Below are 14,040 nucleotides of genomic sequence, written 5' to 3'. Positions count from 1 at the left end.
CGCCACCCACCCCGCCCCCGACATGCCTCCATCCATGGTCCCCTGGTCCCCGCGTGCCTCCTATCACCGTACCTCCGGCCCCGACGCGCCTCCTGCCCACGGCGCACATCCGCCATGCCAGGCCTCCCGACCACCGCGGGCTGGCACTGCGCCACCCCCATGCCGAACCACTCCACCCTCCTCCTCTGGCGCTTCCCCAACGAGGATCTGGATCGGGGTCATCCAGATTCTCGCCATTGACGCGGGCCTTCTCGCTCCGCCCCACCCGTGCCTCCTCCCTCTTCTGCCCCTGGCCATGCCCGCACCGGCGACCCAACCATCCATCTCGAGCAAAAGAATTTCACACCTCGCGGGCGAGCAGTCCATCCAGGTGCTCGTTGTGGGTCTCCCACAGCACCCTCGATGACCTGCCTGAGTCCTACAATGTGATCTTCATGCCCGTGTCTTCTCCGCCGCCCCCTCATCATCCACTGCATGTGGTGGACACCATGGCGAGCTAACCGGATCCCTACACAAAACTGTTGGAGTTCAAAAGAAATAAGGATACAAGTTCAAGGACCGTGGTGAAGTTTGAAATTTCTGTGAGCTTTCTATTCATCTTCAACCCAGCATGCGTTCTTGCCACATTTGACAGAAAATCCCATTTTTCTGAACATGTAGCATTTGTTTCTTGGGAGGTTGTCAGGTTTCATTAACATGAATCTTCTGTCACATGTGTTTACCACAGTTACCTTGGGATTACTCAGCTCCTTTTGTCGGTTCGCAAAAACACATATCTTGCTTCTCCCAAATTGTTGCAAGAAGTTGCTTCTTTTGTATTGCTGCCTAGGAAAAGCAGTTTCTCTGAATGCAGCAGCAGGCTGCACCACCCATCGGTGGAGTCGAACAAAGCAACAGTAGATCGTGAACGAACCCATGGAGGTGGGGAGGCTGTTTTTTGGTCGATTGATTTTCATCTGAGAGCACTAGTGTTGCTTGGTAGCTTCCCAATGGAGCTTCAATATTGTAGAGAACTCGAGTCCGATAAAACAAGTATGATACTTGCAGCAAGCTATTGTTCATAAAAAATGTGTTTGTATTTATGCCTAAATAAAAAAGTGATGGTTCTGAAGTTACTGTGTGGGTGTTTCTTGATCACACGGTTATAACAAAACCACTGACAAAAACTAAAAATATCCATTTTGAAAAATATACCATCAGCAAATTATGCCTTGTTGTAAAAAAATGTGATGCAAACGGGATATGTGTGTGTGTGCGCGCGCGCACGTGTATTGGGTGCAAATGCTCCCCAAATTCATAAAAGAGTGTGTCGAAGCTCTAGTACATCTTTGCACAATTTTCTTTTATCCTTTTACATTGATATGAAGCTTCTTGTGATCACCTGCTTTTCCAAAAAATGATGTTTCACAAATTTGCAAGTCTAAAAGTTTGGAAGTTCGTGTTTGAAAATTTACAAAACGTTGGATAAAAAATGGAAAATTATGAACCATAGGAAATTTAGTGTGGAGAATCCCCCCCTCCAATTTTTTGGAAGAAAACTGAAATTTTGAAATGAAGAAAAAAGTGGTTTCCCAATTTCTAAAAGAACATAGAGGTTCAAACTTACATAACCAAGAAGGTCAAAAATCCTAGAAGTTCAAATTTGAAAACTGGAGCGGTTAGATGTTTATTACAAAACTTGGATTTCTTCAATTACTAAAAAATAAATCAAAGAAGTTCAAATTAAAAGAGAGTTATTGGATGTTCGTATACTAAGAAAAAACAAACGTCACCTAGAAAATGTTAACTCTCGAAGTTCCAATTTAATAAAATGGAGAGTTCGAAAAAATGTTATGTGTGTATAAAAGAAATATTCTCACGGATTTCTCCGTGATTGGAAAATGGTGACCAAAAAAATTGAAAGTAAAATAATAGAGCCATCCAATATTTGTAACAAAAAAACCAAACAATTCAAAACGTTTATAAGAAACAGAATTTTCCTTCTTTTAAAAATAAGACATGGAAGTCCAACTTTAAATAATTGAGTGGTTCGATGTTTATTATATAACTAGCACTTTTCCCATTACTAATGAATAACACCAAGAAGTTCCAAAAATTAAAAAATATGAAGTTGTTTGATTCTATAAAAACTCAAATTTTCCCCAATGCTAAAGATTAAAACCAATAACTTCAATTTCAAAAAAATGAAGTAGTTCAATGTATGTAAAAACTCAGATTTTCACATTACTAGAGAATAAAACCAAGAAGTTCAATTGGAAAAAGCGAAGCAGTTTGATATTTATCTGAACAATCAGCTTTTTTATATTTATTAAAGAATAAAACCAATAAGTTCAATTTCAAACAATGAAGAAGTTTGATGTTTCTAGAAAACCTCCAATTTTCACATTTCTAAAAATACACAAATGAAGTTCAAGTAAAAAAGGTAGAGCGGTTCAATGTCTATAAAAACTTAGAAATTTTCACGTAACCGAGAGAAGTTCGGTTTGATAACTACCAGAAGTTCACATACTACATGGTGTGCATTTGTATGGAAAAAATGAAAAACAAAGGCTGAAAGTTTTGTTGCTAGAAGTTCAAGTGCTCGGCCCAAGAAAATAAAAAAATTCTTGTGAGAGGGTTGAACAAAAATATGTGACAGAAGTTCAAGTTAAAACAACGGGAGGCTAAACAAATTCTTATCCATTAAAAGAAGTTCATAGTGAAAACAACGAGAAATTCAAGTACTGTAAGGAGTGCATTTCAGGTGAGAATGAAAATATAGAAAAATAAAACCTTAAAAGGTTTGTTGAAAGAAGTTCAAGTCGTTTGTCCGGGGAAGTTCAAAAATTCTTGTGAGAGACATTCACCTTGTATTTACATGTTCATAAACACATAAAAAATCCATTTTAAATAATACTCTCAATCCACAAAGAAGTTCGGTTATTTTTTGGAGCAATTTGATTTCAAAAAGTAAATAAAAAATTCAACTCATAAAAATGGAAAAAATTCATGTACTACATGGTATGTGTTTAATGTGAGAAAAGTTAATTAAAATGCAATGTCCAAATTTTTTGTTGTTATAAATTCAAGTCTTTGGTCAGAGAAAGTTTGAAAAATTATTGTGAGAGAGATTTGTACAAAATGAATATCATTTGTGTAATATTGATGAATGGATGAGAGAATTACAAACGAAAATACATCACAGAAGTTCAATGTGAAAACAACAGGAAGTTCGACTACTATAGTGAATGAATTTCAGATGAAAAACTTTTAAAATCGTCGCGAGTATGAAAAAACAATCAACACGGAAAAGTTGTGTGGTTACATCAGCTTTCCACCGGTGTATTACTTGCTCAATTCTGGTGAGTGTTCCGGTGAGTGGGTGGAGAGCTACGGGCAAAAAAAGCACGTGAAAAACAGAGTGATGTTCAAGTAGACATGTCGAGAAGTTCAGTTTCTTCACGGGGTGCATTTTCGAAGAATCTGTTTTGCGATAAAGGCAGAATGAATGATCTTGTCGTTTTTGAAATTACTTGAAAACGGCTAGGAATCAGAGAAACAATATATATAACAAAAAGTTTCGCATTTCCTCAAGCTTTCCAACACCATATCATTTGCTACATTTGGACGTACGGTTAAAAAATTAGCTCGAAAATATGAACTCGGTTCAACTTGGACCATTTTTTAAATTACTTTTAAACCGTTCAAAATTAGGAAAAACTTCAAACATGAAAAAGTAACACATTTTCATAAGCTTTCCAACGCCATATCATTTGCCTTAATTGGATTAGCCGTTTAGAAATGACATTGAAAATACGAACTCGGCTCTTCGGTTTGCGAAATTTTACGATTTTCCAAATTACTCTTTAATCATAGAGAATTAGAGAAAACTTTCAACATGTGGAAGGAGCGGTTTTGCAGCAGATTTTCAATGCCATATTATTTGCCTCATTGTGATAAACGGTTTTGAAATGCGATCAAAAATACGATTCATGTTTTTTGTATGAAGAAAAAACGGGTTTCAAAACTGCTCTTAAACCGCTTACATTTTGCCAAAAATTTAACTTGGGTCGTGATACTCGTGTCCATAGCTTTCCAATGGTATATGCAAGCCCCATTTGGGCAATGTTAGCGAAAGTTCAACCTAGCACTAGGGGAAGTTCAGGTCGAACAACTCCGGCAGTAAAATTGCAACAGAGACATGTTTCATCACGACCCGAGAGCAAATCCGCCAATGAGAGAGATTCCTATTTAAAACGGGCATTTATTTTCTGAAAACCATTTGTAGATTACACTTACATCACGTAGAACATGACTGACCAAAAAAATCGCGCGGGGAGACACGGTTGAGAAGATAGCCCGAATGTTATGTTCCTACAGAGGAAAGTTCAGGCGTGTAACTCAGGAAGTTCATGTTATGATCAAAATAATATTCTGATCCCGTGATCAAAATAGTGTTTATGTAGTGATCGGTTCTACGAGAAATTATATATATATATATATATATATATATATATATATATGTGTGTGTGTGTGTGTGTGTGTGTGTGTGTGTGTGTAATATGTAGTATCATAAAATACCAGCATATGAAAAAGAATTAAATGAAAAACACAAAATTAAAGGAAAAAAGAAATCATAAACCCAAAACCCCCTAAACCTTTTAGTACCGGTTGGTGTTACCAACCGGTACTAAAGATCTCCCAGCCTCCGGCGCTGGCTCGTGCCACGTGGTGGCCCTTTAGTGGTGGTTCATGTTGAACCGGTACTAAAGGGGGGACCTTTAGTCCCCACACTTTTGTGCCAGTTACAGAACCGGCACTATAGGGCCTTATGAACCGGTGCTATAGCCCGGTTCTACACTAGTGGATCTGGGAGCTCCCCCGGCCGCCTGCGGGGACGACACGAGGAGAGGCGAGAGAGGAGGAGTCCACAACCTGGATCTGTCATTTAATGACTTTATGGTGGCATGTACCTTGGGAAGCGGGGAACAACTGATGTCCACTTCTCGCCGGTGAGGACATCAACAAATAAGATAATGACAACTCTTTGTCCTCTCCAACTATGTCAATGCCTACCTCATAGGTAGTGCACTGATGGTGTCGCAATGAGTCTGTGATACCCTTTCTTGCAACTTTGGCTAAAGTTTATACATCTTGAATGCATCAATAACTTATGAAGTTTATATGTATATTTCTTGTTACTTTATACAATATTTCATGACTTTCTGCTAACCTACTAAATTGCTAGAGGGGAGATTTATGGTAATGCCGCGGCTAAACCCACTGGTTTACCCAACAGTTCTTGGCTGTTGTGTCTGGCTACCACCTAGGATCTAGAACGACCACACACACCAATACTAGTCTTTCCAATACACTTTGTCAGTTTATTTTGTATGAGCTCTAGAAAAAATAAGATGCACTTTGTTGATATGAGTAGTCTATCATTCCTATTAAGCCAGGATATCACATCTATCACTCTCAAAGGAATCGGCGTCCTCGCCGGACGAGCAAGAACGTTCCCTCTTGTCACACATTTGTGCGTCTTCAGGCACAAGTGTCATGCGGTGTGCCACTATGGACCACACGTGTCATGTGCCACTTGCTCGCGCACCTAACCCGCACACGCCCGTGTAACCGCGAGGTTCGACTCTAATACCATTTTTAACACCCTGGCCAAACCCATGGGTTCACCCACCAGTTTTTGGCCGTTGTGCCTAGCTACCACTTAGGATCTATACCGGCCATACAGACCAATACTAGTTTTTCTTGCGCACTTTGTCCTTACTCATGTGCACCAGAGATCAACTTCCTGGTTGGTCACCCATCCTCATAGTGTTCCAAGCCAAGCGTGCTTAACTTTGAGGTTACTTTTGTACGGGCTCTTGGAAAAGAAGGTGCACCATGTTGATATGAGCAGTCTATCATTCTTATTAAGGCAGGATGTCACATTTATATGTTTTTCTATCAGTGCTTTTACTACAAAAAATGTAACAAAGCCAATTATATCTCTAGAAAATGAAGGTCCGCGAAAGCAGCTAACCGAGGGAGCTCGCAGAGGCCCCCTTACACGTACCACTGACCATGTGGGCCCATCACATGGGTACCTCCTAGTGCCTGCTTTGGCCACCAACTCTGTATATTGAACCTAAACCCTAAACTCTTTGTCGGACAGTTTTATGCCGCCGCCGTAGGAAGTTATTTGGGTTCCGAAGTAGAGTAAGAGCGAATTTGGTGCATTGTCAAATTATGTAAACATTATTTCAATGCAATTTCAATCTTTTAAGCATGATTTGCATGCTATTTTATTTTTTGCAAACATGAGTTTAGTGCATTTTTTATAAACATGATTTCACTACAATTTTGAATACTATAGTACAACTTTAAGAGCCATTTCACTGAAATTTCAAACACTAAGTTTAGAAAGCTCTTAGAGTTATTTTAGTGCAATTTTACAATTCATTCTCAAATTTACTAGGTTTGAGTGCAATCTCAAATTCCAAATACAATTCACATTTTGTTTGAGTGTATCTTCAGTAAACAGTCCCAATACACTTTGTTTCAGTGTAGTTTCACAACCTTTCAGATGCATTTCAATCCTTTGTAATTCAGTGAAGTGGTAGTCAAGCTTCATTCTGAACCTTTCAAACAAACCAAACCAATTTGAAACATTGTATTTCACAATCATCTTAAACATGATCCAGTGCAGTGTCAAAACATATTGCATTTCAGAACCATCTCAGCTCAATTTTACGACAATTTTAGAAGGCTACACATATAACCATTTAAGAATGCATTTAAGAAATTTAGGTTTATAATACGATATGTCAGTGAAGTTTCACATATATTTCTATTTGTGAAATTTTGCAACATGAGTACACATTCATTTCATAAATGTGATTCCATAAATGTGTTCGAAGTAGACACTGGATTCAAAATAGAAACAAAAGGGAGAGTGAGCTATGCCACCGGACGATGGCATGGGGGTTGTGGTCCATCGATTGCACATTACCATGCCTGGTAAAAAACCGTCTCTAGTTTTTCTCGCTCAAACTATAAACGATTTAAAATCATCTCTCTAGTCACTCTCACTTAGTCTTACGTGCTCATCCATCCACCACCACGTGTACGCACTGGGAATTTGCTTGGACTTTCGTTGACTAACCTTTGAATTGTTGACCATAGCAATTTGCTTGGACCGAGTTGGACTTTTGTTGACCATCTTAGACCTCGTTTACTAACTTCAACTATGAAATTCTACATTGGGAAACATCTTTTGAATGTGAAATCAATTATATATTTTGTGGCATATAAATAGTTAATATTTTGTCAAAGTAATGGTAATTTTTTTCTTAAAATATGTTTGTGCCTTGTAAATGCGAACAAAAGAAGTATGATTTACGTGGGGGTCTCCAGGAATGATCCATGGTTTTAGTACCGTGAATTGTCTCTATTGCATGGAATGAATTTTCTACTCATTTTTCTTGGACTAAACATGCATGGAGTTAAAATATTTGGGACCTTATAACTCTAGACCGCATGGGGGAGGATGGGGGCATTTCATTTTCATTGAATATTCTAATGGGAATGAAATTTCATAATACTGAAAGAAAAGAGCTAGCAATTTGGAACCCAAAGTGCGTTTTAATATGTCTCACTAATCTATTTTCTTTTTCAAAGAAATGACCTTTATTATTATTATTATTATTATTTTATCGGTTAATAAATACTAAATTGGGGGATGTAAGATTTACGTGGCGATCTCCTCGTGTGACGCGTGCTTCTAGTAATTGTGTCTCGATTCCATGGAATGACTTTTCTTTACAAGCATGCATGCATACCAATGATGACATGCCATCGACTGAGTCAGACCACACTTAACTAATTTCGTTAGTTACCACTTCTTGCAACTGTCTACCTAGTCCTGGATTACGACCTCATATGAGTGGGTTGTTACCATAATTAACACTAGCTCTACAACCAGGTTAATATTACTGGTGTACGTAGTAATTAAGTGCGAGATGTTACTACTAGCTAGTGACCAGGCAGTGCCCAAACGTTGATCTTAGTTGAAAAGCTATTTTCCACCTTCCAGGCATAAAATTATTTTCCATAGCTTCACAAAGTCTAGTCGCTCTCGCTTAGTCGTACGTGTGCGTGCCAATCCGAATCCATCCACCAATACGGATACGTCCTACCTCGTCGACGGCTGCTCGTTGGTCGTGGTCATGCAAGTCGCGGGGTAGATAGATGCACCGCATCGGCTCGTCGCGTCGCGCGTTTGCTTTTGCGAGTTGTGGCAAGAAATTTCCATGGAAAGGTTGGCTTCCGTTCCCACTTGCCATCTTGGCCGGTCCAAGCATGCATCCGAATACGCGTAATACATCCCGTAGCTAGCTTTAGGATTTTGGGTGCTGTTATGATATGCCTTCTCCTCCACTTAACGAGAAGGTTTGAAAGGAAATGTAGGTGACCGGCGTTCACTAAAAAAAAGTCGTTAAGGGACGTTGAACTTGCTGCGTCGAGAACGTTTGTTTCTATTTGCCCAAGTCTGGGAGCATCTACAGCCGGATTTAACAAATCCAGCCCTCAAACGCCCGTGGACAGGTCTGGACGCGTCCGCGGGCATTGACCGGTCACTTCTCAGAAAATGCAATTTACAATCGGACACCTTAATTATGATATCTCAAATCCATACAAATTCATGCAATTACGTCGACGCACACGCATTGTCCGGCTACTCCATCACACTACACTAAACATGTCATCGGACTACCAAAATTTGGCATGTTTGGCTATAGTGGAGTACATCCACGGCCGTCCTTGCCCTTTCCGACGCCCTTGCCGTCCTTCTCGCGGATGTACCGTTCGAAGATGTCGTACGGATTGAGCCGGAGCTGTCCTCGCCGTCGATGTCCTCATTCTCCTCCTACGGTGGCAGAACGACCATTGCACGGACCGCCCGATTTTGCTCTCGGGCGGGGGCACGTGTGTTCCTCCGCTACCGTTTCTTCACAATGCGGACGTGGATGGCTTCCTCCTCTGCGGCCGCCCACGCCGCCGCCATTTCCGTTGCGATACAGGCCTCAGCGGCCCTTATCCTCTCCTTCCCACGGCGGCCGTCAGTTCATGATGGGACTCATACCTGCCCGACCGGTGATGGGGAAGGAGAGGTGTTCCGACTGGGAACGCGAGGATCCAGCACCTAAGAACTCCGAGCGCCCAGTGAGCCGACGCTATGGTGTCGCGGCGGACGGGTCCGTCTGTCGGCCGGGCGCTGTCCTTCCGGGAGCGGTGGAGTGCAATGCGGACTACCATTGCCTCCTCCAACCCACACGGGACGACACCTCAGTCGACGGGTCCGGACTGGTCGGAGTCCGATCCGCTGCCTGCCATGGCGGAGAAGGCCGGAAACCGCCGGACGTGAGCTCGGATGGCGGAGGGGAGGGAGTGTGGTGGCTAAGGGTTTGCTCCGACGAGGGCATGGGAACGAATATAAGTGGGGTCAGGTGGACCAACATGGGCCGGGTCCGACGTGACGGGCATGCCCAGGCTTCCCCATATCCGTCCCATATTTAGGCTAGATATTGAGGGTGCTGGTCAGTCCGAATGTTTGAGACCCGTTTAAGACGTCCGTATGAGTCAAAAAAATGTGACCGGGTAGTTTATCCAAACATATGAGACGGATTTGAGAGGTCCGGCTGTACATGCTCTAAGAAGATGCCAGTCTGAGATAGAGGTGAGATAAGAACTACCCTCATGCCGATCGTCATGATGGTCAACACGTACGTACGAGAGAGGGTGTGTTTCAGTTGTATTGCACTCCTAAACTAGTGATCGGCGAACTCATTTCCAATGTGATCCGTCAATCATAATGCGTGATTAATTAGGGAGTGACCGTGGAATCGTGTGTGCGTGTGCGCTTGCGTCCTCCTAATTTATAACAAAAAGCATGCAATGTTCACACGGGCTACGTTGCTTTTTCAGAGAGATCATACATCATGCATCTTCGAGCGCTCGCGTCACAGGCGTTACTTGCGCGCACTCTTTTTTTTTTGAGCATTTTATTCTTTCTTTTTTTAGCATTACTTGCGCGCACTCTTGAGTAAACAAAACTTGCCGCGAAGAATCGATTCAGGGAGAAGCCGCCCAACAAGACAAAGTAAGATCGTCTCTCCAGATTGAGTTAGGTGTGCATCCCTTTCCTTGCTATTACCCTTTGCCTTTGCACGTAGCCGTGCAGCCGTGAGATCAGCGTTGGTCGATCTCATCCGTACTTACCTGATCATGCACGGATGCACCTAGGTAGCTATTATCTTACCTATCAAGATAACATTGTCGACTAACAAAGCATATATTCGCTACGTGGAACACGATTGTTGGCACACATCGGCGGGGCACGCATGCATGTAGTAGTGCAAAATCAAAATTCATATATGATTACGTCAAGATTTGAAAAATGGTTTTGTGAGTAGGGGCTTAATCCATACTACTACCCATGGCCGTGCCCCCAAGAGATCGGTGTTGGTCCATCTAGTCCATACTACTACCCGCCTGATCATGCACCTGGGCAGGATATGATCTTACCTAGCAAGATATTACACCGTTGACTAACCAAGCAACAAGCGTGTACTGGAGATGCTAAATCTTATGCTTTTTGTCCTTTCGTGAGAGTACATCAAACACATCATGCTATCATCACTGATACTTAAGACTGCAACCAAAAAAACGAATTATACACCGTACGATTAAGGTAGCTCTGCTAATTCCATATATATTCCCCGGAACCCAGAGGTGCCACGAAGTTTGGCTGAAGTTTGATCCGGTCACTACGTACTACTCCCTCCGTTCTCAAATATAAGTCTTTTTAAAGATTTTAATAAAAATAACTACTCCCTCTGTAAACTAATATAAGAGCGTTTAGATCACTATTTTAGTATTCTAAACGCTCTTATATTAGTATACGGAGGAAGTACATACAAACAAAATAAGTGAATTTATATATACTCTAAAAAAGTCTACATATATTCGTATATTATAGTTCATTTGAATTTTTAAACTTATATTTAAAAACGAAGGGAGTAGTCTTTTAGTAGGGTCTATAGTCATGGCTGAACATCTACGCGCAACTTCAAGGTAGCTCATCCACAACTAAATAATGAAACCTGCCGTAGACTGACATGCTGTGTGGACGAGGTTCGTTTAGAAAACCTAGTATTTAGGGTTCCTTTGATTCAAAGGAATTGCATAGGATTTTTGAAGGATTTAAACCCTTAGGTATTTTTCCTGTGATGCTCGTTTGATTCGTAGGATTGGCATCCTTAGGAATTTTTCCATATGATTCATTTGTACTACATTTTGGAGGAAAATTTTTATCCACTCAAACCTCTTTGTAGAATTTCTTTGTTTTTTTTATGCTATCAAACATTCTTTCAAATCCTGTAGGATACTATGGGACATGTCACCCTATTCCTGCATTTTTCCTATTCCTTCATTTTGATAATCCTGTGAAACAAAGAGGCCCTTATTTTGGAGGCACAACTTGCTGGCCAAGGTTGAAGAAGACGCGGAGAGGAGACTGTTGTCGGAAGGCCGAGAATTCAACAGGGAATGTTGTACGTACGAACACCACTCTCTCTTGGCATGCCAGGAGAGGACACGCGCTTACAAATCATCTTTGCGCCGTTAGCCAGAAAATCGAGTAGCCACACGCACGCACGCACCTTGGCGGGGTTGGTGCTCGTGGCGTCAACGTTACCAACCCAAATTTTGACTAACCAGCCAGCCTATTAACTTACCTTCGAGGGTATTCGGCCTGGCCGGCTGGCGCCAAAAAAATCCCACCGCCTATATATACATGCACGCACTAACCTACGCTAACCCAACGACCCACACAACACAACGAGCCACACAACACAAACACATACGATCATTAGTTAGCTTGCAACCTTGGCTGCTCCAGCAATGGCAGTGACGGTGGAGATCACGCAGAGCACGGTGCTCGAGCCCTCACGGGAGTCGGCCCGCGGCGGCGGCAAGAAGGTGCCTCTCACCGTCTTCGACCGCGCCTCCACGGACGGGTACATCCCGGCCGTCTTCGCGTGGAACGCGCCGGCGCCGACCAACGAGGCGCTCAAGGCCGGCCTCGTCGCCGCCGTCGCCAGATTCCCGCACCTTGCCGGGAGGTTCGCTGCCGACGACCACAGCCGGAAGTGCTTCCACCTCAACGACGCCGGGGTGCTTGTCCTCGAGGCCACCGTGGAGGCGGACCTTGCCGACGCGCTGGCGCACGACGTGTCCGCGCACATCAACGAGCTCTACCCGAAGGCCGAAAAGGTGATGAGATGCAGAGTCTTTTTACACGTCCAAATACGAGTTTCTACACGTAACATAAAGCACATTAGATATCAGTACTGTAGGGTTGAAAAGATGCTGATGATTTTGACAATATCTTGGGTTGCAGGAACGTGCGAATGAGCCCATCTTCCAGGCGCAGCTGACGAGGTACGCGTGCGGCGGTCTGGTGATCGGCACCGCCTGCCATCACCAGGTTGCCGACGGTCAGTCCATGAGCGTCTTCTACACCGCGTGGGCCAGCGCCGTCCGCACCGACTCGGCAGTCCTCATGTCACCGTTCGTCGATCGCTCGGCCACCGTTGTCCCCCGAAGGCCACCGACGCCGGCGCATGATCACCGGAATATCGAGTTCAAGGGCGAGCTCAGCCGGAGCCACTCCTATGGTGTCCTCCCCATGGACAGGATCAAGAACCTGGCCGTGCACTTCCCGGACGAGTTCGTCGCCGACCTCAAGGCCCGTGTGGGCACGCGCTGCAGCACGTTCCAGTGCCTCCTTGCGCACGCGTGGAAGAAGATCACGGCGGCGCGGGATCTGGCGCCGGACGATTTCACGCAGGTGAGGGTCGCCGTCAACTGCCGCGGCCGCGCAAAGCCTCCCGTGCCCATGGACTTCTTCGGGAACATGGTGCTCTGGGCGTTCCCGAGGATGCAGGTCCGGGACCTCCTGTCCAGCAGCTACCCAGCGGTGGTCGGCGCCATCCGGGACGCCGTCGCGCTCGTCGACGACGAGTACATCCAGTCGTTTATCGACTTCGGGGAGGCGGAGCGCGGCGTGATTGAAGACGGCGGCGAGGAGCTGGCGTCGACGGCAGCGACGCCGGGCACAATGTTTTGCCCTGACCTGGAGGTTGACAGCTGGCTCGGGTTCCGCTTCCACGACCTCGACTTTGGCTGCGGGCCGCCCTGCGCGTTCCTACCGCCGGATCTGCCCATCGAAGGAATAATGATCTTCGTGCCGTCCTGCGACCCCAAGGGCGGTGTCGACCTCTTCATGGCGCTCGATGACGAACACGTCCAGACCTTCAAGCAGATATGCTACTCCATGGACTAGTCATCTAGAGACCATATAGTATACTCGTATAGATATGCACAAGAGAGTAACACAACAATATTATACTCCCTAAGAACTGCCTCCTTGCGTGCTTAACTGCATACTTGGCTCATTGGCTTGTACTCATGTAATCATAGTCCATAACATGTTTGCAAAGATTGGTGTACTTTATTTGTAGTAACTAGAACATGATAGCGCGTGTTGCTGCGCCTGTCTATCTCCAAAAATAATGAATTTGAAAATAAATATATGGAAAATAAAGACATAATAAATTTCAAAAGTGATTGAGATGCCTGGTAGAATTTGAATTATGATGTGTTGATGTGATGGTGTGGTATTTTCTTACAAATCAAACTTCAAGGTTTGTATTTTGCTATTTTCGAGATGTATATAAAAAATTCAAATTTGGTTCATGAGTCATTACAGAACAACAAAATCTTACTAATGCATTGACCTTATTATATTACACAAGGAAGAAGGATATTAGAACATTGGTATAGTTCAAACAAGTACGCATTTGGATACATCTTCCACCCTATAAACTGGACATGTACCTTTAGTGTTTGATACATAATCTCACAAAATAACATAATGCATTCCGTTACCTTGTTTTGTTTTTATTTTTATAATCATCCACGCATTCACATTCTCGATTC

General features: G+C 43.4%; 1 protein-coding gene across 1 annotated transcript; it reads left to right on the top strand.

The window, feature by feature from the left end:
• Positions 1-11,870: 11,870 nt before the first annotated feature.
• Positions 11,871-13,590, top strand: LOC119364722 (tryptamine hydroxycinnamoyltransferase 2-like). The gene is made up of 2 exons (XM_037630235.1): positions 11,871-12,312; positions 12,440-13,590. Exons 1-2 carry the CDS (start codon positions 11,941-11,943, stop codon positions 13,382-13,384), a joined length of 1,317 nt encoding a protein of 438 aa, XP_037486132.1. The 5' UTR covers positions 11,871-11,940; the 3' UTR covers positions 13,385-13,590.
• The last annotated feature ends 450 nt before the right edge of the window (positions 13,591-14,040 follow it).

The sequence above is a fragment of the Triticum dicoccoides genome, chromosome 1A (genome assembly GCF_002162155.2).
Source record: "Triticum dicoccoides isolate Atlit2015 ecotype Zavitan chromosome 1A, WEW_v2.0, whole genome shotgun sequence".
Lineage (NCBI taxonomy): Eukaryota > Viridiplantae > Streptophyta > Magnoliopsida > Poales > Poaceae > Triticum > Triticum dicoccoides.
The sequence above is the reverse complement of the archived record's forward strand: the minus strand, read 5'-3'. Positions and strand labels throughout refer to the sequence as shown.

What these genes read in the sequence shown, in the direction of transcription:
- LOC119364722 (XM_037630235.1), top strand. Translation starts at nt 11,941, where the DNA reads ATGGCAGTGACGGTGGAGATCACGCAGAGCACGGTGCTCGAGCCCTCA. An exon ending in TCTACCCGAAGGCCGAAAAG is followed by an intron (nt 12,313 to 12,439) that starts GTGATGAGATGC and finishes CTTGGGTTGCAG; the next exon opens with GAACGTGCGAATGAGCCCAT.